The sequence below is a fragment of the Osmerus mordax genome, chromosome 15, assembly GCF_038355195.1.
Source record: "Osmerus mordax isolate fOsmMor3 chromosome 15, fOsmMor3.pri, whole genome shotgun sequence".
Lineage (NCBI taxonomy): Eukaryota > Metazoa > Chordata > Actinopteri > Osmeriformes > Osmeridae > Osmerus > Osmerus mordax.
Window position 1 is genome coordinate 14,128,683 of NC_090064.1, and position 26,777 is coordinate 14,155,459.

The 26,777-nt window shown below is 41.7% G+C and overlaps 2 protein-coding genes and 1 long non-coding RNA gene across 4 annotated transcripts; 1 reads left to right on the plus strand and 2 right to left on the minus strand.

The window, feature by feature from the left end:
• Positions 1 to 2,685: 2,685 nt before the first annotated feature.
• On the minus strand, positions 2,686 to 6,753 carry xkr9 (XK, Kell blood group complex subunit-related family, member 9). Of its 2 annotated transcripts, XM_067251956.1 has the most exons (6): positions 6,743 to 6,753; positions 6,501 to 6,620; positions 5,513 to 5,738; positions 5,274 to 5,418; positions 4,244 to 4,443; positions 2,686 to 4,114 (listed from the first exon to the last, which is right to left on the minus strand). In XM_067251956.1, exons 3-6 carry the CDS (start codon positions 5,553 to 5,555, stop codon positions 3,486 to 3,488), a joined length of 1,017 nt encoding a protein of 338 aa, XP_067108057.1. In that variant the 5' UTR covers positions 5,556 to 5,738; positions 6,501 to 6,620; positions 6,743 to 6,753; the 3' UTR covers positions 2,686 to 3,485. The 2 variants fall into 2 exon arrangements, with proteins under 2 accessions (XP_067108057.1, XP_067108056.1); XM_067251955.1 differs by having other exon boundaries at positions 5,274 to 5,738.
• Positions 6,754 to 8,307: 1,554 nt separating this feature from the next.
• Positions 8,308 to 26,541, plus strand: tram1 (translocation associated membrane protein 1). The gene is made up of 11 exons (XM_067252126.1): positions 8,308 to 8,569; positions 9,643 to 9,706; positions 10,998 to 11,119; positions 22,236 to 22,352; positions 22,893 to 22,951; positions 23,068 to 23,152; positions 23,418 to 23,488; positions 23,721 to 23,825; positions 24,215 to 24,358; positions 24,787 to 24,938; positions 25,046 to 26,541. Exons 1-11 carry the CDS (start codon positions 8,447 to 8,449, stop codon positions 25,117 to 25,119), a joined length of 1,116 nt encoding a protein of 371 aa, XP_067108227.1. The 5' UTR covers positions 8,308 to 8,446; the 3' UTR covers positions 25,120 to 26,541.
• Positions 14,691 to 17,062, minus strand: LOC136957341 (uncharacterized). Its single transcript, XR_010878288.1, has 4 exons — positions 16,916 to 17,062; positions 15,072 to 15,140; positions 14,870 to 14,923; positions 14,691 to 14,755 (listed from the first exon to the last, which is right to left on the minus strand). It is a non-coding gene; the product is annotated as an uncharacterized lncRNA (long non-coding RNA).
• Positions 26,542 to 26,777: the final 236 nt, after the last annotated feature.

A 26,777-nucleotide genomic window follows, 5' to 3' on the forward strand; every position in this document is an offset into this window, starting at 1 on the left:
TAATGTGATGGAGACTCCACTATCTGACCTACTTACATTTACATTTAGTCATTTAGCAGACGCTCTTATCCAGAGCGACTTACAGTAAGTACAGGGACATTCCCCCCGAGGCAAGTAGGGTGAAGTGCCTTGCCTAAGGACACAACGTCATTTGGCACAGCCAGGAATCGAACCGGTAACCTTCAGATTACTAGCCCGACTCCCTAACCACTAAGTCACCTGACTCCCACCTACTTCCACATTAGTGGGGCTTAGTGACATGCCCTACATGGAGAATCCTAGATGGGACCACACTTATGACAGTGGACAGCCAGGTACACAAATATCAGGGTCTGTTCATGTCCATCTTTATGTCCATATCTAGGTGCGAGCAGGTCCATACAGCGAAAAGCATTACTATTCTTATGCTGTGTGACTAATTACTGTAGCAAGACTTACGTAATGCCATTATGTAAAGAAAAAGGCAAGCAATACTATTCCTTCGTCATTGCATGAGTACTTTATTTACAAAACCATCTTGGGTAATGTAGTGACACTCTTTGATCACACACACAAACCAACTGTATCGAATTAGCCTCTGTTCGCTCTCCAATCTGTCACTGCCCAAATTAATTTGTTGGCGTGTGTGCTGTGATTAAAGAAACTTCTGTGCCATTGGACCGGGAGTGTGCCAACACCCCCCCCCCCCCCACGCCCACCCCTTTCCTCAACTCCCACACACACACAGACACACACACTCTCCAAATCTGCGGAATTCTCTAGAAGTGAGGCAAAGCCCCCACGTCAGAACCTAGCCCGGCGGACGTGTTCAGATCGCTCGTGCAGCTAATGCGTCCGAGGCCCGCGCTCCCGCAGTCAAGTCAAAATAATTAAAGACATACTGCATCTCAGGGCTTCATTAATCATGGTTTATATGGACTTTGAAACCCTAATTAAGAACAGCCCGCCTCGCCGGGTTTATTGTGTCTGTACAAATTGTGGGTATGCCGTGTGCCAGGAATGCCCTGCTCTTGACCGGATTTTACAGGAAATGGTGATGGAAAACAAAGAGATAAGATTTGGTGAAAAGCAATGAGAGAGAGGTGGTTAGGAAGCAGCCATGGACTGGTGGTTGTTAAGGAGAGTTCGGTTAAACCCTGGATGCCAATCACAGTCCAGCTAATCAATTAAAGACAGTGAAGGGGAGTTGCTTATGAGTGGATCATTATTTGTGGAAGATGTTGTCAGGCCATCAATCTTAACCTGCCAGGATCTGTTGTTGATTTTCAACGACCTTAGAACAAGTCCCCTGTAGAGTAGAAAGAGATTGCTTATCACATCAGTCCATAGTTTGAGAAGAAGATAAAGAACCTGCCTGACTGAGATCAAAGCTGTAACTCTTTAGGTTCCCGAGCTCAATGAAGCCACATGGCGCAGAAATAAAACCATTTGGCATTCCTGTCAACCTGTCTTGGTGAATCATCTGAGATTTCAAAAAAAAAAATCTCCGATTTTCACTCCGTCCAGCAGCTCTAGAAGTACACCAGAGAGTAAGATCTCAGTCGGAGATTACGGGGTATTTAGCTCTCACAGCCAGGAGTGGAAATGACTGAGTTGCTGTCGACACCAGAGTTCCCTGCTTGTTTTCCGAGAGAGCAAGTGAGGCTATGCTTTACTCAACACTTCCCTGTGGATGGGATGTGACGACTGGTGCTGGCCTTAGCGAGAGCGTTGCTTGGCGCATTTCAAGACCATCACAGAAACGGACTTGAGAAAGAGCAGGGAGCCCCTGTCCCGAACACACGTATCTTCTCCTCCCAATAAAAGTTCTCCTGGCAGTTTTATTACGCATTAGCCTCCTGATATCACGGAAACATACAGTACATACTGAAAGGGGAGCACCCATTATCTGGAGGGAAGGAGTATTTTATTTTCTCTCCCTAATGAAGAGCTACAGACAGGATACTCCTCGCAGGTGTGGAGCTGTTACGGGCCTGCTCCGGTCCAAGTCGCTATCTTGCCATGTTTGGCCTGGATTTACACAATTTGCGGCTTTACCTATTATCAAACTGAAAGCAAGTGGAAGATTTGCATGAAGTGAGGGGAGGAAGGAAGTTTAGGCCTGTCGTCTGTTGGAGGTTTTTAGGGGGGGAATTTTGGAACTAGTATGTGTCTCATATCTACCTGGCAGGAGTTCATCTTTTCTTCAGCATCTTTCGTCATTTAAACGTGTCATTTTACAGTGACTTTGACAGAGGACAGCTGTCTGATGAAAGAAAAAGCTCACATTTTAAATAAACACGTTTGGCAAAAAAATAAAATAAAAATAAAGCTATTTTGAGAAAGTCAACTTCCGTTTAAAGACCCTGTGGTTTGTCAGCATTCCTCGCAGGTGAGCTCACAGTCAACCTCCTCTACCTCAGTTCCGGCCTCAGCCTCCCAAGCCTCAGCCTCAGCCCCAACCCTCGCCCAAACTTCAGCCTTCCCAGCTCGAGACTTAGCAGGAAAAACCGGGTTCAGCTCTCTTACTTGGCTCACCCAATATTTGTCTGATGGTAGTCAAAACAAAACTAGGGCAGGTTTGTTTTTTCTGATTAGCTTTCAAATGACTCATGTTTTTCCTTTTTGTGATGAGGGTTGAGGTTCACAGGGTGAAAGTATCATCTTTAATCATAAAAGTATTGTGACACTAGATAGTAAATAATAAACTTTATTTACTTGTTTTTCAAATACTACATAAAATAATTGTCATATTACATTAAATAATTGTAGTTACTTAGTTGTTAGCAATGGTGTAGTCTAGTATTAGAGGGTATATTATATATTTACCAAGCCCCTCTCCTCCCTTGCTTTCATCCACCCATTATTGATCATTTTGTAGCGGGCAGTGGCACACATTAAATCTCCGTAGACATATGACGTGACCAGGTAGTTAGTGTATATATATATACAGGACATGAGTACAAAAAATTAAATAATGAAGCAATAAGTCAAATAAATGAATGATAATAAAATATATTATTTTACTTATTACTATTAATAATTAGTATTTGCTAGTACTTACAAAGGGAGTTTTCGAGGATGCAACAGAATAAATTATACTCAAAGACAACAGTGCCATCTGGTGGCGGAAGCATGTGTTGCAGACAGTAAACGTAGCAGCCTGGGAACAGAGGATGCAAGACAAACGGGGACTTTGACCAGCAGAGCTTTAGAATAATCATGAGAACAGTCATGGGAATAGTCACGTGATGCAGACGTGAGAAAAACCAATAAGCTAAAACGTCACTTGGTCAGCTGATTAGAATGGGTGTTGGGTTAACCCAAACTAAATACACATGAGGAAACTTAACACTTGAGAAGGCGTGATGGAACAGAAATTGAGAAACAGATTCACACTAAGTCCTGCTCACCAAATGGAACATCTGGAGAGTTTATCAGCAGTTGACAGACCGCTGAAGCAGTCAGTTAATCCTTGTACGTGAAGACGCACGGTGAGACGAAACTCAAGGCTGCAAGAAACGAGTCAACCCATTCGCGGAGCGCGGCTCGATGTATTGTCCATCCACCTCGTCAGACTGCCGCGTGTTCTCTCTGGGGTGCAGGAGGGTGTAGTAGACCACCAAACACAATATCCCCAGAACGGTAGTCACATCAATCAACAGCGTGACGGGCATAAGGAACTCTGAATCCGTCAGCTCAGGCCGCAGCAGCATCAGCAGCATCGGGGTGGACAGGTTCACCAGAACGTGAAACACGTAGTACACAGACATGGCTGATCTAGTGTGCTGGCCTTTAACGTTGAAGAAGGTGAAGGCTAGGATGACTCCTACGATAGCCCTGTAGAGATACTCCAAACCTTTGGATGTACAGAAGTTTGTCTGGAGCCAGAAGGCCCAAATTGTCCCCAGGATCCAGATGATGAGCATGGCTATGGTGCTGTAGATGTTCAGCACCAGGAGGAGGGTGTAGCTCAGGATGTGTGAGGTGATGGTGAGGAGCTTGTAGAGCATGTAGACAGTTAAGGGAAGGCCGGAGGGCATCTCGTTGACGTGGGTCAGGGATCTGCGGAGACAGCGCCGGTAGTCCACGATGGACCAGGTGATGTTGACAAACGAGCCCACCAGAGAGACATCTGGGGAAGGACATGTGTCAGTCAGGACCATGACTACCACTTGATAAACGGACGGACAGACAGATTGCCATACATGCACCAAAACACGCAAAAACACAGACACACACACGCCGACACACAGACACTCACACTGTGTGATGGACCTGTAGTTGTGGCCCAGAATGATGTACAGCTGAAGAAGCAACTGAGGAGCACTCTCCAAGAAGGTCTCAAACAGTTTGAGCATGCTCAGATCGGTGGCAAGACAAAACAGTCGTAGTCTCTGGTCCTTCTCATCCATTTTGTCAGACCAAACAGCACGGCCACCCTTCTTAAGCAGGTGATAATACCTAAAAGACAAACAGACAGACATGATACAGTACATGCTGTGTACACTTACATACACTGAGACAGCCAAACAGACAGGTATAGGCAAGCAAGCAGGATACAGGCAGGCAGAAAGACAGACAGACAGACAGACAGACAGGTAAACAGGCCTGATAGATAGACAGACAGACAGACAGGCCTGATAGATAGACAGACAGACAGACAGACAGACAGACAGGTAGACAGGCCTGATAGATAGACAGACAGGTAGACAGGCCTGATAGATAGATAGATAGATAGATAGATAGATAGACACAAAACTAAATTATCAAGCAAAAATAAAAAATAGTGACTCTTAAGTCAACCATAGACTCTTAAGTCAACACACACCATATGATTACATACTCAAAGGTACAATTTGTTGTAAATCCTGTCTGTGGAATGTAGAAGACGTTTCCACCACCATATCCAGCATGCTTTAAATGCCATTTAAAATTAACATTGGGTGTGCATCAACACATCTCTGTCATTACTACTCTTTGGAACTCTATGTCCTTCAACCCTTGTGTTATCTTCGGGTCATTCTGACCCATCAGTCATTGTGACCCACCGTTGTATTGCGACAACTTTACCGCATACAAAAACAAAGTGAAGAATTTTCTTTTAACCGTTGGGCTGTCTCAGACCCCCAACATTGCAAAGGTTAAAATAGAATTATTTTTATTTGTTTTTGTATTGGGTAAAATTGGGTAAACACAACGATGGTTCGTTATGAACCTTTGGGTCATGTGACCCGAAGGCAGCACAAGGGTTAAGATAACAGGTAAAGTACATTTCCTTCTCAGGAACTTACCTGGTGAAGACACCCATGCCTGATAAGTGGAGCAGAGTAAGTCCACATTTGGACATTCCAGAAATCCTACTGTTCCCATCAGGGTTGATCAGGACGTTCCTCATATCGTCCCTGTACCAGGCGTAGCTGAATATCTGTGTGCTTACTGCTCCAAGCAGCATAAAAAAAAGAGTGAGTCCGGACCAGACAAAGTCTCTGGCTATAAAATAAGTCACTCCTAATACAATGTCGGTCCCTACATCCACCAAGTAAAGCACTAGTCCAAGAGCGGTGCATATCCATCGCAGTTTAGTGTATTGAGACTCTGAAGAGATCATCTCAGCAGCTATGAGGGGATGAGGTTTTGATGGTACGCGTAGGCTGAGCTTCTTTTAGCAGTTGAAGTCCTCATTTACATCTATGTTCTGGGATATACCATTTTGTCCAGGCAGATCCAATAGTTATTTGAGAAGGCTGGTTCATTTCCTGTAAAAACACAACACTCTGTGAAGTACAATTAGGCAACCGCAGATTCTATGAATTGTTTCACATCAATGCGACATTAGAGAGAATGGACACTGCAGTGTCACAGTGTTTTACAGCAGTGATACATATCTGTACCCTTTGCTTGTCATGAACTCTTGAATTGTAACAGATAGATTAGCACACCTTCAGTACACAGTCTGACATATGATCAATCACCTGTCTATCAGGGACAATAAAAACCTCCTTCTCTAAACAGTTACATAAGCTTCTCAAAATCTACCTGTTTAATACATCTGTTGGACCAGAAAAATACTATTTTTAACTAATGCTAATATAGCCTCATGCAAGTTTTACTTCATCTATAAACAGTATGATCCTATTGTATTTGTATTAGCAATTATTGTGCTTTTTTTTTGGCGTAACACTTTCATCTATATCACAAAACCTCAGCTTAACAATTTGAAGGGAAAGTTTAATCTTTACTAAATGTACACACATTTTTGAATATCTTGTGGTATGTTCCCCTTTTGCTCCAATGACAGTGTGGACTCCAATGACACAAGTTTGTGCAAAACCTGATAATGCTATCAATAACTTCAACAACTGTCAACTTTCTCAGACTTTTGGACCCTACTATATTTATCTGTATTTTACAGTTACGCAACTTATTACAATTTTTCTGGACAAAAGATAAAGCATTGTTGAATTGTATAAAAGAAAATAAATGTACAAAGAATCAGGAATTTAAGGCTTGATACTTACATGGCTGTGAACAGGGGAGTGCTCGGGTGACCAAGGACTGTTCTTGACTCTGTACTCTCATTTCTTCTAATTCATGTGACAAAAGTCCCAGCCTACTTTTCAAAAAACACACCCAACAACCTGTAGCATATGACATAACACTTCCAAAGATTACAGGTGTGTATGTGTTGACTCAGATGAAATTATCTGTTGAATGTTCCTGTGAACACAAACAAACGAATACTGTACATTCACATTGTTACCTCTCTTGGGATATGATCTCACGCACACAGGAAGTACAGGACACAAATTCCTAACATTTGTCAAGTTCCTTTATAGTTTACTGAATGTGGGAAGTGTTACTGGTCATGTGTGTGGAATCGTTACTTCCTGTGCTGATCTGCGTACAAACTGTGTGGTATAGGAATTTCCGTATGACATATTGGTTTCAATGTGAAGCCTATTCAATACTGAGTACCACACAAAAAAAAATGAAAGAGAGAGAAAGAGACATAGAAAGACAGAGAGAGAAAGCAAGAGAGATTCTGCCTGTCTTTCACAAGGTACAAAAAGCACAGTGTCATGAGTGCTGGAGAGGAGAAGTTGTGGTATGGATTTAAAATGTGAGAATTTCTTATCATGCCTTTGGTCACATTGTTTGTTACATCCTTCTACTGTGGTTGAGGTATTATTTCAGTCACAAGGTTGTTGTGCTCAGAGACAAGGCATGACCTGCATGACTTTTCAAAAAGCATCAGAAGCTCTGTCCTTAATTAAATTATTCTAATGACTTAGGTCATAGTTGTAGGCTATTTGGTTGTGCTTTACAGTGGTTTTATGGCATAGGGCAATCCTAATCAATACATTACCAGTCAAAAGTTTCAGAACACCCCCTTCTGTATTCAAATCAAGCCACAAAGAAGGTCAAATCCTGTGAATAACATGAATCGGTTCAAAGGTAAGTAAACAAACAAAGGTAAAACAAAAGTTTCAGTTGCCAAGAAGTGAAAAAGGCCTTAGGTCTTTGGTCTTATGGTCCAAATAATCAACATTTGAATGTCATCATGAAGGGGTTTTGGAATTCACCTCTTTAAATTTGAAATATACATTTATTATTATTATCAATGTAAAAAGAAATCTGATTTTAAATTCAAGGTTCAGAAATTCAGGTCGAACGGGAAAATGCATTTTTTACAAAATTGAACTGTAATTGTATTTTTTGGGTGGTTCTGAATTTTACTGTTCGAATTTGAGCAACCAGAATTTTTTACATTGAATAAATGTATAATTCAATTTTTAAGAGGATAATTCAAAACCAACAAATTCGGTGGTGTTTTCAATATTAAGTAGTCAATGCCTTTAACCCTGTAAGACCCCTGGTTGTAAAATTACGTCACTTTTAGCTCTCTAATTTCTAATTCCTTTTTTTTGAAAGACCACATTTATCCAATGGCATTGCAAGGCAAGACAATAAGACCCATTGTCTATGTAAATGTGGTCTTAAAAAAAAAAAGTGACATTGTAATTTTATAACCAGGTCTTACAGGGTTATAAATTCAAAACATGTCACTCATTTGCTTCCATAAAAAACTCTCCGCCAAGGATCTCGATCACCCTAAGCGTGACCATCGACAGAGGCCTGTCCTGTGCAGGAAGTACCATAGACATGTATATATGTCTATGGGAAGTAAACTACATACTCCAGACATGAAGGGGGCGATAAATCGAACAGGCAATGTTTTGTTTTGTGCTTAAAACGGTTCTCTCTGTGAAACGCGTCGGCTAGAACCTCCCCCAAGAAGAAGAGTGACACGCCATTCAATCGCTGTCTGCTTGCCTGGCCCGTGGTTGAAAGACGCAGGAAGGAGCCTAAAGTATTCTCTGACGGAACTGTAACAATACCGAATACGTGGACATCTGGTTGTATTTTAGTTGCACCATTTAAAGTAAAGTTGTAATCTATCAAGATGGGGATCCGGAAAAAGACCAATAAGAACCCGCCGGTGCTGAGCCATGAGTTTATCATCCAAAACCATGCAGATATTGTTTCTTGTGTTGCTATGGTTTTCCTTCTCGGACTGATGTTTGAGGTAAGTCTAGCCACAGGTTGAGTGAGATCGTAGGCTAGTTGCAAAAACCGCTTTCTACAGTCTGGCAAATCTATAGGCTAATTGTATCCAGACTTGAAGATGAAGCCGACTCGCCTCCTGTCTTACTCGCCTCTTGAAACGGTCATGGCTGATCTAATTCTTCTCAAGTCTACTTCCTCTATTGACAATTTTAAAGTTTTTAATGCGTGTTGATCATATCATTGTGCTACCAGAGGATACACATATTTCTTTATTAAGATACGATGGTCTCTTTCGATGAAAATAATAAATAAATTACGCTGTTGCCAGATGGTCAACTGGCCAGCCATCCCATAGCCTTCCCGACTGATCACTTTCAGACAGGCCACTTGTTAATGTGAATAGTTAAACGATTTTGCATTCAACCCATGACTAATCTGTCAGGGAACAATTACATTGCTAGATTGTTGCGGGTTGTAGTAAATGCGGTGGGTACGATATTGTGCAATACACTTCAGCGTGGACACTTATATGCGCAGATCAAGTGTTACGTGGCAATCACAGAGCGATTCAGACTCTGAATCAGAGCGCTGTCATCGTAGACACCCGCATGCTTGGAAAACGAAAGTTGCAATTGACACGACAAATTTTGTTCCTCCTAGCAATAATTTACTTTTACAATAACCAGATGTTTCAGTTTGTGTTCGCAAATCATTATTGCTTTTGCCACTGTGTTTACTTCTATATTTTTACTTTGGTTTGGTGGCAAAGCATCCTTGCTGGAAATCAGCGGCGGGCATTAAGTTAAGCATCATGGGAAATGCAGTTTTAGTTGTGATTAGACTCTTTGAAGGACAGACCAGATGAGTCTTGGTATGTTGGTTTAGACCCTCTACATGGTGTTTTTTCGCTCAATATTAGTAATATCACACTTTGTTCACATTTAGACTTTGCTCATTTTGCTCCACATTCTGCAGGAAATCCCATCAATGAAAAAATAATGTTATACCCATGTTTATGAGGATGTATGTAGTGTACAAGTCACTGCCTCGTTTCCACCCTCCTTAAACATATTATCATGTGCCTTTGTCCAGGTGACTTCGAAGGTTGCAGTGCTTTTCATAACTGTCCAATACAACGTCACTATCTCTGCAAATGGTGAGTAAATTGTCTTTAACTAGTCAGGCTAGTGCTGCAGTTAAAAGGACAGTTTACCCAAACAGTGCTATGTATCCATGTAGATTATTTTGGTGTGCTGTAGAGATTTCTGCCTTTTCTCCAATATAATGAAGCTAGTTGGCACTCAGCTTGTGGTGCTCATAGCCCCAAAAGAATACATTAGCACAACTCAACAGCAATGTCTCTTTCCAGAAATCATAACCCAGACACTCAAGATTATCCACAGACCTGCGATGCTAACAGTATCATGTAGGAACTTATTGATTTACTCCTGAACTACACCCACCAACCGTGTCTCCGCACAGAAGGAGCAAGCATCCTCTCATGGAGGAGAGGCTTGGGCTGGTGTTCAGTAGAAAGAAAATAGTTGAAATATGGCGCTTTTAGCACCACAAGACGAGTGCCATTTAGTTCCATTATATTTGAAAGAAGGGTCTGCGATCGATATCTCCAAAACTCGGCAATCCGCACCAGAACAATCTAGAAGCATAAATAGCACTTTAGAGGTAAAATGTGTAGTTTTGATTTTGGTGTGAGCTGGCCCTTTAAATGTTCTGTTTGTAGAGTTGGCACTCTGGTGCAAGGACTCTAGTTCTGTAGCTTGTTTACATGTTCATGGACAAAATAATTCTCCACTATACTCAAGTTTAACTGTGTGGCAAAGAACCAGTTTGCTAATACCAAAAACCTAAATTGGAAGCCTTTCTTCTAGAACTCAACTCATGCAGCCTCCCTCAAACCTCTCTTTAGGCTTATTTTCTTTTTCCATAGCACTATATTTAGTCTGCCTGATTTATACATTTCTCTTGTGGCAAGGTTGTCCTGGGTGAATTGAGGCTAAGGTATAATACAGGCCAGTCTAGCCAATCTCATCTCAAGGTTAACAGTTTCTTTGCCAACTTGTATCATAGTTGCGTGACTTTAAACAGTTCTAAGTTGTATGTTTGTATAGCTATTCCCGGGCCAGCTGCTGATTGACTGCTTAAAGGTGGTAGATTGTGCTTGAACAGCATATCGTCTTATCTGAGAAAGCTAGCTTCTTGCCTAGCTCTGTTACTCATTAACATTGGCATTTTATAGGATAAATGACCATAATAGCAAGTGCTCTCAAATGACTGAAAACCCTAGCTTTATTTAACTCGGTTTATCTGCTTTTAGTTTTTGAGGGTTTAGTTTGTCAACTTTCCCATAAGCGAGTCCCACCAAATGCCACCAACGCAGCTTGTTCCACCAAAACGTAGCCCAATTTGTGTTTGCCTCTGTTTCTTAGAGGGTCCTGATGAGACTGCTGTGAATCACTTTCACCATGGCCTCAAGGACCTAGCCACTGTGTTCTTCTATATGCTGGTTGCCATCATCATGCATGCCATCATCCAGGAGTATGTGCTGGATGTAAGTACACACACACACACACACACACACACATACTGGTTATTGTACCCATGTGAGGACCTTGACTCAGACCCCACGAAGTGAGGGCCACCCTATCTGGAGGAGCAGGGAGCCTGAAAAAATATATTTTAGCACTAGGTGGCTCTCACGAGGCCAGAAGTCACCTCAAAATCACCATACACTCGTAAGAAAAAATATGCGCACAGACCCGCCGGTGTGAGGACCACTGGTTACTACTCTGTTACTAGGTAGATTTTAGATCACATGACTTTTCTTTTGTCCACCACCGGATCGCCATTTTTGGTATATGCCGCTCATATACTGACTATGGCTTTCACTTTAGTTGTCGACAAACCAATTTGCACGAGTTTAAATTAAACGATTTAATGTAAAAGCAGATTGTGGTGTATGGGTTTTAATGGACTTATTTTGATTATGTATTTTAACTACCGAACTATTACAGATGCGTTAGCAATTTTCGCATGAAATTATTTAGGTCACGTACGAACACAAGCACAAAGATTATTTAAACAACGCCGAATGCAAATCTATTTAACTACCTGTGTAATTAAGCAGGTTAATACAGTAAAGTCACTCACAAAATAACTGATACCTGCTAAAAAATATATTGACTTACCAATACGGCAGACACATGTTGGCAATCTTCTTTAAGATCTTGCAGTCTTTTAGAGCGTTAAACCGGTATAAAAAAAAAAGATCTACAGTATTCATATCTCCTGACGTCAGTTAACAACGAGTTAGCTAGCACAAGGAAACTGGTTAATTATTTAGCTTACAGCAATCCTGGCCACGACCAATCAATGAAGTATGAATGAAATCCATAAACTATAAAAATGTTGGCCATATTAGTAAATTAGCAGAGGGGTTGATAACCCAAAATAATTCATTATAATCAGAATCAGAAACCGGTTTATTTCCAAGTTGCCTACGTTTTCACATACAATAAATTATATTTGGTGCTGTTGGTGCAGACAAACACAGTAGTTATATAAAGATTGATAAAAGATAAAAATTGTTAGTGGATAAATGAGTGGTTCTCAACTGCCTTTTTGTGTGTATGTTGGTGTGTTTCCCAATTACCATTTGCAGTTACATATAAAATGAATCCGATGTCCATTAGTCAAGAGAAATGTTAGATAGAAAAGAGGATACAGTAAATACAGTAGATAAGGAGTTTGGTGTAATACAATATCCTTAAAACACCTGTCTTCATTCAATTAATACGTCACAGATATTAGGTGACTGAGGGAGCAATCAGACAGGCAGTTAGGTAGTCAGACATTCAGGTAATCAAGAGTCCAGAGCAGTCAGGTGGTCATATCTGACCTGGGAGGTGAGGGGACAGCAAGCCTTGTATAGCTAGTACAATGACGGTCAGGCTTCCGCACTTGATAGAACAATAAGAGATCTGTCATGTCCTCGAGGTGTGAAGGTCCTCGAGGGTGGGCAGATTGCAGCCGATCACCTTCTCAGCAGTGCGGATGATACGCTGCAGTCTGCTCTTGTCCTTGGCAGTGGCAGCAGCGTACCAGACGGTGATGGAGGAGGTGAGGATGGACTCAATGATGGCTGTGTAGAAGTGCACCATCATTGTCTTTGGCAGGTTGAATTTCTTCAGCTTCCGCAGGAATGACAAGAGCAGACTGCAGCGTATCAACCGAGCTGCTGAGAAGGTGATCGGCTGCAATGTGCCTACCCTCGAGGACCTACACACCTGGTGATAAATCTTGCCTATAGGGCGCCAAATGTGCTAGGACCGGCACTGCCTGTGTGGTTCTATGCTGGCCTGTGTGGTTCTGCAATTTTGACATGAAATTATTTAACCTAGGTCACGTACGCGTACAAATATTATTTCAACAACGTAGAATGCAAATGTATTTATCTACTTATGTTGGCAAATGTATTTCATACCTTGCTGTTTACATCTTGTAGAGGGCTAAACCGCAACAAAAACAAATCTACAGTACGCTATTCATAACACCTGACGAGTTGGCTAGCACAAGGGATCTAGTTATTTAGCTTATAGTATCCTACATGTTTTGACATTATTTTGTAAACCTGGTTTATTCTAGTGGGGAGCATTGCTCCACCTGTCCCGAATGAGGTACTATTTTAGGTAAATCAAGTATGGTTTGTGGTGATGTTGGTGCAAACACAGTAGTTAAAGATAGACTAGTATTGCCAAGTATTAAGCATACATATACATCCAGACCCCCCAGCACTACAGCCTGCCTGCTGTATGAAAATTCTAGGCATTGAAACACCCTAACCGTCCCAGCAAACATTCTTGCTGGAAAACTCACCACCAGCTTCCACCTAGATGACCGACATGCTCTGTGGATAATGGACTTTACCAACTGGTCAGTGCTGGTCAACACCTTCTTTGACCTCCAACACACTTGAAATCAGACAGTTCAGAGATCCCAAGGAATCTTAAGGCATGCCACGTGTTCAGTCTTTCCTGGCTGTCCTTGTCAATATGTATAAAATATATTAGAAAGGTGAGGGTTTCAGTTGACAAACTGTATCTTTATTAGAACTCCAACTTATGTCATACCTGTATGTCCAAAGCTTGGATGAACAAGAGGGGCATCATGACATTTAATGAGCAAACGTAGTTGGATCAGTAGTCAACATTTAAAACAAAACAATGAGGACCCCAATGCTCCCCATCCCCTTACTAACCCCTCTTTAGCCCCTAACTAACATTTTTAGCTTAAACTAAACATTTAACTTAGTGGTTCCCAACCCTGGTCCTCAGGGCACCCCTGTCCTGCATGCTTTAGATGTTTCCCTGCTCCAACACACCTAATTCAAATGAATGGGTTGTTATCCAGCTCTGCAGAAGCCTGCTTTTGACCATTCATTTTAATCAGGTGTGTTGGTGCAGGGAAACATCTAAAACATGCAGGACAGGGGTGCCCTGAGGACCAGGGTTGGGAACCACTGATCTAACTAACCACCCTCATCCATTAACTCCATCTTATTTCTTGTCTTTTAATCCTGCTTCATCACGAGCCATTTTTTTCTTGATGCTTTGAATAGAATTGTGAAGGTAATTTTTTACATCTTTCCAAGATCTTCTGTGGAGGGTAGGCTCTTTATTGAGGCATGCCATGCACTCAGTCTTCCCTGGTACTCTTTGTAAAGTTATGTATTTCCCCAAGTGCTGAAAAACTGCATCCCTTTCTTCTGGTCTCCAGGGCATCTTTTGACCTTTCACAGCTACTACAGAAGGGACAACAAAAATGAATACAAAGTAAATTATGTAACTGTTTAATGGAGTGCTTAGCGCCTTTACAACTCTCACTATGGATGTCTCGAAATTGCCTCAAACTTACCGGGCTCTTCATTTGCAACAGTGGAGGAAGTTCTGGGTCGTTTCTTTGGTGGGACAGCACACTCTGGAATCAGCTTACTCTCTGTTTCTGAAAAACATTCAAGCACACAATTATTTAACTGTTTAATGGTGTGCTTAGCGCCTTTACAACTCTCACTATGGATGTCTTGAAATCGCCTCAAACTTACCGGGCTCTTCATTTGCAACAGTGGAGGAAGTTCTGGGTCGTTTCTTTGGTGGAACGGCAGTCTTTGGAATCAGCTTACTCTCTGTGTCTGAAACATTTAAGCACACAAACTAATGTTTTAATCAAACAATATAAACAGCCATCTAAACAAATTTGATGGTCAATGTGCCAAGATTTCCAACAAATATGTATAATGGCATACCAGTCTCATCATCTGCATCAAAATCCCAGGTGGGGGAGGAGCTGATGGTAAGAACTGTGAAACAAGCAAGATATGATGTAAGTTATGACACTTTCATCCTCCCAATTTTGACTGCATACAATCCCACAAGCCAATGTGTTATGCTCCAACATCTGTAGTTACAGGTTGGTTAACCTTGTAGCCTCAGAAGATCATGGCTTACCTTTCTCGTCATTGTCTGGAATACTGTCTGTGGCATCTTCTCGTCTCTGAAGAACCCTGCTTTCTGTGTCTGAAAAATGTAATTTGTTTAGTAAACCAATTAATTAATTAATTAGTATAAGGGAATATATCAAGTTTACACACCAGTTGTGTTGACAGAGATTTCATCAAGAGATTTCCCCTTGTATGTGTGTGTCCCCTGCTCAATGGCCATCAGAACTCTGCTCATTTTGGCAAGTTGAAGAGTGTTTTCGGTCATGCGGTAGTACTCTCGATGGACACGTATGTCATGGCCCATGAACTTTGCAACCTGGTCCATTTCATTGTCTTTTAAATTCATAATCTGGCAAAGTGTAGCAACATGTTTTCTCAGTTTGGTGGACCTGAGTCTCTCTGGGTGAGCCGCTTTGCAAGCATCTGCAAACTTGCGCAGGCAGTCTGCGCCTCTGATAGGAGTCTGCGCCTCGACTCTGGCAAACACATAAGGGTTGTCTTCTGGCACACCAACGTCAGATCGATACTTGATAAGTAAGTCAAGTGATGCAGTCACTCTTTTGGTGAGGAGGACAGGTACTTTGCGACCTCTTTTCCCCCTTATCTCTAGCCGTGTGAACTGTTCACTTAGTTCTTGCTCTAACTTTGAGAGGCTCTGGTAGACATCAGCATTAAGTGGAGCCCTGTTTCTGTTCTGATAGGTCTGCATCAGTAACTTTGATGCCTCCCCTTCACGTCTCCGATTGAAGAGTATAACCTGTGCAAGCAGACTCTCACAAAGAACCTTCCAGGCTGTTGGACTAGGTGCCTCAGCCAGTTGTTCTTTTGATTTGTCTTCCAAAGCCTTGAGGTGTTTTTGGAGTAGGACTACATCTTCTGTCAGCGGAATCATGTCATCTTTGTTCCATTTCTTCTCTTCTAGGTTAGTCCTGGCACGTTTGGAGACATACACACTCCAGTAAGTTTCGATCAACTTGATGAAGTTTGCTGCATCCTTTTCAGACGCAGAATCTTCCTGCTGCACACTTTCACCCACTATTATTTCAGCCACCCTCTTCAACGAATATCCCAGCTTGCAGGCCAGTGATGGAATATTGAAACTCCTCTTTTGTTTTAAATATCCACAAACGTTTAGGGCTGCTGATACAGCCAACTTGAATCTAGCTGGAACACAGACCTCCCTTAGAGTTTTGACACTTGGATCTATTCTTTTGACAGCAAGGATGAATCTACCCAACTCCCTCATTTTTTGAGCACAGTATCCAAGTTGACTTTCCTCGTGCGTGTCATACATGAGTTCTGCATATGTACAGATCAAGGGGTCCGACTTCAACTCCATAGAGACCAAATCAATTCGCATTTTGTCTGTAACCCTTCTGCTTTCTTCGGAAGCATGACTTCCGTTCGGAATGAGGCAGGTTGCTGAAGCTTGTACTCTCTCCCTTTTGGAAGACTTTGCTTCTGGTCTTAATTTACATTTTTTCTGGTGCTTCCAAAGGTCATTTTTAACAAATAAAGCTAAACAGTATTTGCATGGCAGGTACTTGCTTGGTGATACATCATGTGTGGGCTGCCTCCATGTTACAAGCTCTCCATCACATCGTTTTAGTACTTCTACATTGTGGTGATAGTCACCTTTGTTTCTGATTTTTTCAAGCAAAAGTAGACGTTGTTTGGAGCCCTTTGAGAAACAGATTGCGCGACTTACTTCTAGTTCCTTATTGTGTTTCCTTTCAAGGTGTCTTGCTATTTTGCTTTGAGGCTTAAAGCAGTAGATACAGTAATGTTTTTTGTCCCATTTTCTTCTTCCCCCCTCTTTACTGCACTTCTTAACATATAATAATGACTCACCATTATCCACAGTCACTCCCATGTCACAGAGTTCCATGGGAGTGACTGGAGCTGATTTTAGTGGGGCCTCAGACAGGCTTCCCTCTGGCTGCTTTGAGGTGGCGGCTGGCTGCTTTACGGCGCTGGCTGGCTGCTTTACGGCGCTGGCTGGCTTCTTTGAGGCGCAGGCTGGCTTCTTTGAGGCGCTGGCTGGCTTCTTTGAGGCGCTGGCTGGCTGCTTTGAGGCGCTGGCTGGCTGCTTTGAGGCGCTGGCTGGCTGCTTTGAGGCGCTGGCTGGCTGCTTTGAGGTGCTGGCTGGCTGCTTTGAGGCGCTGGCAAGCTTTTTTAAAGGGGATGCACATGAGTCCTCCGAAGTGCTTTCCTCCGGCAAATATTCTGAGGCACTGCATTCCGTATTACTCTCTACATACTTAGGGTCCTTTAAAAAATAAAAACAAAAATTATGTTATATATATATATATACATACACACAGCACAATATCTGTTATTATATTGGTATATTAAATGACTGCATTACAGTTAACCTCTTGTCACTTGGCAGGTGCATGCTTTCCCCTATCTACTTTCTCTCAACTTGACTGAGTTAGATTTATGTAGCGATTGAGAGGGATATAATGGAGGTTTTGTGTGGATCTAAAATATCTAGCCTACAGAAAAACAATGGTTACCTTTTCTCGGGTTTTCCTTGACTCCATGACCTATTCAAAACGAAATGAAGAGTTTAACTAAATACGTAGCATCTGAAATAGCAAATGGATCAATTTTAAAACGAGTTTACGGTACACACTCTCTGGATAACGTTAAATGATCCAATGTAGCCTAATCACCGAGTGGCTATCAAAATGGCCTAACGTGCGTCATGTGCGGCCTTTACTAAAGCTCGAATCACGACGCATAAAGGATGCATTTTAGACAAATTATATAAATAAATGTAAATATCATCATTTATACACTCAGCATTTGTTGCTATACATTGAACCAAACCAAATACTACAATATTATTAGCGTGACTGCTAGCATTGGTTTTACGGAAAACTCCACGTGCGTCATCGCTGTTTGATCTTTTCTCCTAAATACTTTGCTAATATGCATCTTTGGAAAGTTAAATTTTTTCATCCATTGGAATAATCTTTGGTAAATGTGGATTTTAATCACACGCCATCGAATTTAATCATTTTTTTTTACAAGCAATCAACTTTTTATCAAGCATCAGCCTACTCTAACTTACCGGGATCGGAGCTTGAGTCTGAATGGCAGAAGCTCCGCTGTTATGACGATTTTATGGATTGTTCTACTGCATATTCACGAGGCCAATTGTAGTTGCTAATATTTGTATACAATAAATACATTTTAATAAAAACGTGCTTACCTTTTTTAGTAATTTCTGTGTAGATTCTTGATCCGTAGTACGGTTCATGTACTTGTAATTTTGGAAACTTATTTCACATTTAGCGTGATGCAAACGAAGTTGATGCAGTCGCCAATGGAAAGTATCCATGTTGATCCATAAACACGTTGACAAACACTGCTTATTTAAATATCTAGATGCATAAATGTACGTGGACATGTGTTCGTGCCCGAGTAGAACGGTTACCCATAACTAAATGTCTTAAAGATGAATACATGTTCTGATAAAATGTTATAAATATTTAATAGCACATCAGATTTGAGAACGTTATTTCGATTTGCTTGCCAATATCAGGTGATTGGTAGTGGATTAATGGTGGTTCTCAACTGCCTTTTTGTGCTTATGTTGGTGTGCTTCTCAAATACCATTTGTAGTTACATATTATATGAAACTGACCATGTAAAATGTCCATTAGTCAAGAGAAATGTTAGCTAGAAAATAAAATACTGTACATACAGTAGATAAGGAATTTGGTGTAATACAATATCCTTAAACACCTGTCTTCATTCAAGGAATAAATCACAGGTATTATGTGGCTGAGGGAGCAATCAGACAAGCAGTTATGTAGTCAGACATTCAGGTAATCAAGAGTCCAGAGCAGTCAGGTGGTCATATCTGACCTGGGAGGTGAGGGGACAGCAAGCCTTGTATAGCTAGTACAATGACGGTCAGGCTTCCGCACTTGATAGAACAATAAGAGATCTGTCATGTCCTCGAGGTGTGAAGGTCCTCGAGGGTGGGCAGATTGCAGCCGATCACCTTCTCAGCAGTGCGGATGATACGCTGCAGTCTGCTCTTGTCCTTGGCAGTGGCAGCAGCGTACCAGACGGTGATGGAGGAGGTGAGGATGGACTCAATGATGGCTGTGTAGAAGTGCACCATCATTGTCTTTGGCAGGTTGAATTTCTTCAGCTTCCGCAGGAATGACAAGAGCAGACTGCAGCGTATCAACCGAGCTGCTGAGAAGGTGATCGGCTGCAATGTGCCTACCCTCGAGGACCTACACACCTGGTGATAAATCTTGCCTATAGGGCGCCAATAGTGCTAGGACCGGCACTGCCTGTGTGGTTCTATGCTGGCCTATGTGGTTCTGTCCTGGCCTGTGTGGCTGACTGTACAGGCCTGTGTGGTTTGGTTCTGGCCTGTGTGGCTGACTGTACTGCCCTGTGTGGTTCTGTTCTGGCCTGTGTGGTTCTGTACTGCCCTGCGTGGTTCTGTTCTGGCCTGTGTGGTTCTGTTCTGGCCTGTGTGGCTGACTGTACTGCCCTGCGTGGTTTTGTTCTGGCCTGTGTGGCTGACTGCTGGTGTGGACCTCCATCAAAATAACAATGGATCACTATCTGCTACTCCCAAACCGGGCACACAGGTTTGACCAGGAGAGCACAGGACCACAAGTAACTGACTATTACAATCTTAGTGTGTTGCATGGGCTGATTCACTTAACTATAAAGTAATTAAAACAAAATAATAATATATGTTAAAGTGACCAAAACGCGTTTTCTATCAACAATCCTTAAAACAGTTTTCCTGCCTAAATTGCCCTCTCTGATTTGAGTCCTCTGACTTACACACACCACTGACCACCTGTCATAAGCTTTGCCACTCAGAACCTAGTGGGGGAGGGGTGAGTGAGTTGTGCTGTGCTGGAAGCCAAATCAAATGTATGAAACTGCCACTTACCAACCTCTCCTAAGGCAACACAATATGCATCCTTAGGTCTCCCAACTTTAATGACTGTCACAAATGTGTATCTGATTATGTTAGGAGAATATTCAAAGTGGTTAATTAATCTATACCAAATACATTGCACGCAATTAAATCATTGCATAGACTATGCAATGCAAAGTGTGGCTGAATATCAGATTAAAAGTTTTGTCAGAAGTCTGGAAAATCTCACGAACAAGCTAAAAGTAGTATTATAAAAAAAAAATCCTAAATAGAATTAAAAAAAAATCTGAGTAATCTTAATAAATCTCTGTCAAGATTTCGGATCGCAGTCAGTGAGTGCAGAGCAGTGGGGGTGGGGGAGGGGTATCTGGATACGAGCGTCTGCTAATTGACTAAATGTATCGTTTTCAAACTGTCACTTCACAACCACTCTCCAAAAGCAACACAATATGCAGCCTTATGTCTCCCAGCTTTTATGACTTGCACACAAACACAACTGTTTATCTGTTTATGTTACGAGACTATTCAAAGTGGGCAATTAATTAATTAATCCATACCAAATAGATTTCATGCAATTACATAATTTCATAGACTATGCAATGCAAAGTTTGGCTGAATATCAGATAAAAAGTTTCATCATAAGTCTGGAAAATCTCATGAACAAGCTAAAAGTAGTATTATTTATTAAAAAAAATCCTATATAGAATTTATTTACATAATGTAAAAAAATCAGAGTAAACTTAATAAGTCTCTGTCAAGATTTCAGATCGCATTCAGTGAGTGCAGAGCAGTGGGGGTGGGGGAGGGGTATCTGGATAAGAGCGTCTGCTAATTGACTAAATGTATCGTTTTTAAACTGCCACTTCACAACCACTCTCCAAAAGCAACACATTATGCAGCCTTATGTCTCCCATATTTTATGACTGGCACACAAATGTTTATGTTAGGAGACTATTCAAAGTGTGCAATTAATTAATCTATACCAAATACATTTAATGCAATGACATAATTGCATAGACTATGCAATGCAAAGTTTGGCTGAATATCAATTTCAAAACCTTTTCCTTAATATGTACGTATAGAATTCATCAACATATGAAAAACAATCAGAGTGAGCATGATATGTCTGTCAATAAGTCAGATCGCGAGTGCAGTGCATGGCAGAGGGGGTGGGGCGTCGTTTTCAAACTGCCACTCTCCCAACTGCGCTTCGTGCTTCGCGGAGAGATTGACAGACAGAAATGTGGGCAATAGTTGCAGCAATCTTATAATCCATCAAATGGTGTGGGAAAAGGCGAAATTTACAAAGAGGGGCAATGCAAATGTGAGCACACATTGAATTATTTGACCTGATGCACATCATAATGAAACTAAAGCCGAATCATTTTCGCAAATTTAGAAATCTTAATTGGCCCCAAAATGAGGATTATTATTGGTCCCAAAATGAGGACTTAAAAATGTTTTTCAAAAATGTCAAGCCAAAATCGCCATTGATTTTATAAACTTTATGTTTGGCCTAGATTGTAATAAACATTGAACTAGCAGCCCTTTTACTTTTTTCCCCAAGCTCAAATATAATATGTGAGACATTTAGTAACTGATATACAAGTTAATCCAGGTCTATGTATTGCATTTGGGTTCCCAAATGAAGCAAAAGCAGGTGGCCACATCCTTCCTCTCCCTTGGTCACGTGGTTAAAAAATTCTAGCCAATCAGAAAAATAGCCCTGATTCAGAAACCAATCAAAAAAGGTGTGCAACTCAATGGGAAAATCCGAATGCAACACCAAGCCTGGCCTACAGGGGTGCACTAGAGCATAGAGCCAAAACACAGTTTTTGACGGACTACCACATAGGTGAGGACTTTTGGTGAAATTTGCAGAGATGGATGCCTATGGTCATAGGGGGTCTGTGTAAGAGTTTGAAGCGATTTGGTTGTGAGGACCAGCCAAAATGTCCTCACAAAGAAAAATGTCCTCACTTTAAAGGTCTGTTGTCAGGTTGTGGTCCTCACAAGTATAGTATTACAAACACACACACACACACACACACACACACACACACACACACACACACACACACACACACACACACACACACACACACACAAGTCAGTGACACTGAGACACTCAGAATTCAGTGTCTTAACATGCAGCCTTTCAGGTCAGTCATCTTTAATGAGTGCACGCCAACTAATCTGATGCATGTTTCATAACGTCTTTTGTTTCCTGTGTTTTTAATGTAGAAGATCAACAGGAAGATGCATTTCTCGAAGACGAAGCACAGCAAGTTTAATGAGTCAGGCCAGCTCAGTGCCTTCTACCTGTTCTCCTTTGGCTGGGGTACCAGCATCCTGCTCTCAGTAGGTCTCTTACTCTGCAATGCCAGCTTGGAAACGTAGTTTGCTTTCTGATTGCCTTTGGGCAGAGTCAAGTTGTTTTTGTTTTTGTCCGAATTTACGCCCTCAATGCTCACCTCCCCTCTCAAAATGTGACAGGTGCTGGTCCTCAAGTAGTGCAAGGTTCTTTTTCAGATCATTACAGGTCATGAAAGTGCATATTGTTAGCTTTCAAGTGATGTGTCGTACATTGAAATCAGAAAATAGTTGCAGAAACCAGTAATGCTGAAAAAAAACTGACCAGAAGACATGCCTTGACAATCCTACTTTTCTGACAGATTATAAGTATTCAGTGATCCTAATTTATTTTGTTTATATTATTGAGTCAATTCAACACTTAAAAAAACAAACAAAAAACAAACAATTTTGCTTCCTACCATGATTGCCGACATGCAGACCTATATACCAGCTCCTGTGACAAATGAACTGGAGGAGGGAGGTCTCAAGGAGATATGTATCCTTCCTCTGTTAGGACTTCCTGCTGAACACTTTGATCCTTTTCAGGAAAACTTCCTGTCCAATCCTGTTACACTGTGGGAGGGATACCCTCACACCCTAATGCCGTGAGTACGAGAGCATGCCTTCCCAAGTCATGTGTCCTATCTGAGGCCAACTGTCGTTTTAGTTCACTCTCCATTTTCTTGATATACTTTACTTGATCATTTTTGTAATTCTCTAGGTTCCAGATGAAGTTTTACTTCATTTGTCAGTTGGGCTATTGGCTTCACGCTCTCCCTGAACTGTATTTCCAAAAGACTAAGAAGGTAAGTGTGCAAATTCATATGTTTGTTGTTCAGGTAGACACCTGCATGTTATTGGAAGCGGCCTTGCTGTACCAATAACACTGAAAGGCAGACTTCTGAGGATAAACAAAAAAACTAAATAGGAAATGATCTTGTTTCCATTTTCCTTCGAGCACAAAATTTGCTTAAACACAAGCAAACAATGAGGAGACATTAGTACAGTGAATCCTGAGGCCATTTTTAACATTCTTGATGCTTCTGTCCTTTCCCTGTCTTTGCTGTCCAGGAGGACATTCCACGCCAGCTTGTCTACATCTCTCTCTACCTGGTCCACATTGCGGGAGCATATGTCTTGAAGTAAGAGCAGTTTCACCCCGGCAAACATCTCAGTCTTGTGCTCCACAGCTTGATGTAGTACGATCACGTTAAAATGTGAGATCTGTCCGTTCCTTCGAAGTGTAAAACACAAGCTTTGAGTGTTCCATTTTTCAAAAGCAGAGAATTTCCAAGGCCAACCTTCTTTAGCTATCAGAATGAGACTGTGTGCTGTAACTCAGGGGGCTAACCGATGCTGTGTTCTGTTACTCAGTCTCAACCGGCTGGGTCTGATCCTGCTGGTGCTGCACTACTTTGTGGAGCTGCTCTTCCATGTCTCCCGCCTGGTCTACTTCAGCAACGAGAACAGACAGACAGGGTGAGTCTTGTGTATTAGGAATGTGTCCTAAGTTGACTACTGTGTTCGCAAGAGCACGGATAACATGCCAGAAACAGAATTTCACTGTCCTGGAGAGTACAAGACGAGGAAAATACTTTTTAGCGGGAATCTGTCTCCCGGATTGGAAGCCACACCACCTTCCAGCTTTATACAAATATACAGATTGTTTTTGGCTGGCTGGTTGGTTGGTTGCATCTCTGCACAATCCCACTTTTAAGTAACCCGATAGGGTCTACTAATCTTGGAACTAAACGTAAGAAACAAATGCTGTTGTATTACCTGCAAAGACTACAGACGGACTACAATATGTGAAGAGGAGATTCTGTCTGGGTCTTGAAAGTGTCTCTGTTATTGCGTGTGTGTCCTAGGTTCACCATATGGGCCTTCCTGTTTGTCCTTGGGCGACTGCTCACCCTGTCCCTGTCGGTCCTCACCGTGGGGTTTGGCCTTGCCAATGCGGAGCATCAGGGCCTGGACCTGGCTGCAGGGAACTTCAACGTGCTTTTTGTCCGGTAAGGGGGCGGGCACCAAGTTATGTTTTGTTAGGGGGTCAGATGGCTGAGCGGTTAGGGAATCGGGCTAGGTTGCCGGTTTGATTCCCGGACGTGAAAAATGACATCTCCTTGGGCAAGGCACTTCACCCTACTTGCCTCAGGGGGAATGTCCCTCTACTTTTACTGTAAGTCGCTCTGGATAAGAGCGTCTGCTAAATGAGTAAAATGTATATGTTTTAGAATGACCACACTGTACAACAAATAGTACTTCATAGAAACAGGAAATGCCAATCCGGTTCTTTGGGGGGGCATAGATTAAGCCGAGATTTGAGAAAAATATTTATAAATGAAAATTCTAATGATATTTGGAGAAGGTTTATTCAACACTGTTAGATAAACTTGTTGTTTCTGAGACTGTTGGCTAACCCTGCTCCTTCCTCATCCAGGATCACTGTTTTGGCTGCCATCTGCATCACTCAGGCGTTCATGATGTGGAAATTCATCAACTATCAGCTGCGCCGGTGGAGAGAGCATGGCCAGGCCCAGCTGCTGAAGAAAAAACCTGCCGCCCCTAAGAGCAAGTCAAAGAAAGACAAAGGTACGAACCCTGATTTAGTTAATCATTCAAGTAAACATGAATGGCTACAAAAAAATAAATCAGGTTTATCCTGAATTCTTATTATTTTTCATCTTTGTCATTTGCAGCAAATGGAGTGAATGGGTCTGTCAGCACCAACGGAGCGGATTCGCCAAGAGCGCGAAAGGAAAAGTTGTCGTAATCACACCGCTATACCTTCCCATTCCTCCACCCGCACCCCACCCCCCACCCCCACCCCCCCCAGAGACCACCCTGCCACCCTGGTCATCCAAGTCATCTGACCCTTCAGCTCTGTCTACTGTCTGCATTTCGTTCTCTCACAGGACTGCAACTCCCAGCAGGACTACAAAAGTCGAAATGCATTTAGCTTTATATGCTTGACGCCAACCTCCAGTGTTACTGATTTTAAAATCATGACTCTGCCGTGCCATAACCGGAAAAAAAGGAATTAAGAGAAATGCGTATAAATGAAACAAAAGAAAATATTTAAAAGTGCCTATTGATACCAATTATTTTGTACAGGGTGTGCAGATGTAAGATATCAGGAATGATAAAGTTTAGTGTTTGAGTAATGTTTTCCCAGTCAAAACATTTCATGCATTGTCTGGAATACTATATATCAGATTGTTGTATAACAATTTGATGATAATCTTTTTCTCTTCGCAAAGGGCTTTTCAAACTGATCCATATTATAGCATTCCTAGCACAGAACTCAATGCCCTGTGTTTTTTTTGTTTATGCTTTCAACTGCATGGGAGACAGAGTTCTCTGGTAGCGTGAAGGACATTCTTTTCATTTCCTTTACTGGAGGATCGCTGAGAGTAACACACCTGTATGCTATGTGGTTCCATCATATTGCTTTGGTTAGTAATGTCTTTAGATGCCAAGTATGGAAGATAGTGGTCAGAACAGTCAGGTACATGGATCCATTTAAAGGTAGTGGAACGTCATCTTTAGAATGGGCTGTGGCTCAGTCAGAAAGCGGATAATGCATGTCTTTCTCCTTTCAGATCATTCAAATAAAAAAAACCTTGATCTTGAAAACTAGAGTTGGACAGAGTGACTCACACCAATCCAGTCACTAAGTGATCATAGAGGAAGCATGTGGATAAGGACTAATATTGCCCTATGTTGCATTCTGGGTAGTGCAAGGTTGGAAAGTACAGGTAGAATAGTTCTGATTTATTCCAGTTCTCTACCTTGGCAAAGCTCTTTTTTTGCCTGCTGTGTTCAACACACTGATGTCCACTGATGATCCCTTTTAAGACCTATGTAACGCTGTAATGATTGTTCCTAACGTTTCTTTGCAGAGTTGATTTCTAATTGCCATTGGTTAAGAGGGGTCATGCTAAATGTAACCTGTCTCTGATCTTCTCAAGAGAAAATGGTTGCTGTTTGTCTTAGGCCAGGCTTGTTTGTCTCCTTTAAATTGTCCACAAGAATATAATTTGTCGTAAAAACAATGGACAGTGTGATGAATGACTGTATCCTATTCCGTTCCTTCCACTGAATGTGCCAAATGAGAGCTTTCAGCATGACTTTGGATGAACACACCTTGTGATCTTTAACATGTTCACTTGCCATTAAAATACTTTTCACAAAAGTTCGTCTTTGTATTATAATTTGTGAAGAAAATTGGCCGGGTGTGGATGGGATTCTTGGGTGATGGTAACTGCACAGAACGGGATTGTTGAGATTCCGCCTTGAGTATTCCACTTGTGTTGCAGTATATCGCAGACCGCATGAAGGCACTACAACTCAGATTTTGTTTTGGAAAAACGCAAAATTGACATTTGGAGGAAATTCTAAAATGGCTAATCAAGGTGCCAAGTCCAACAG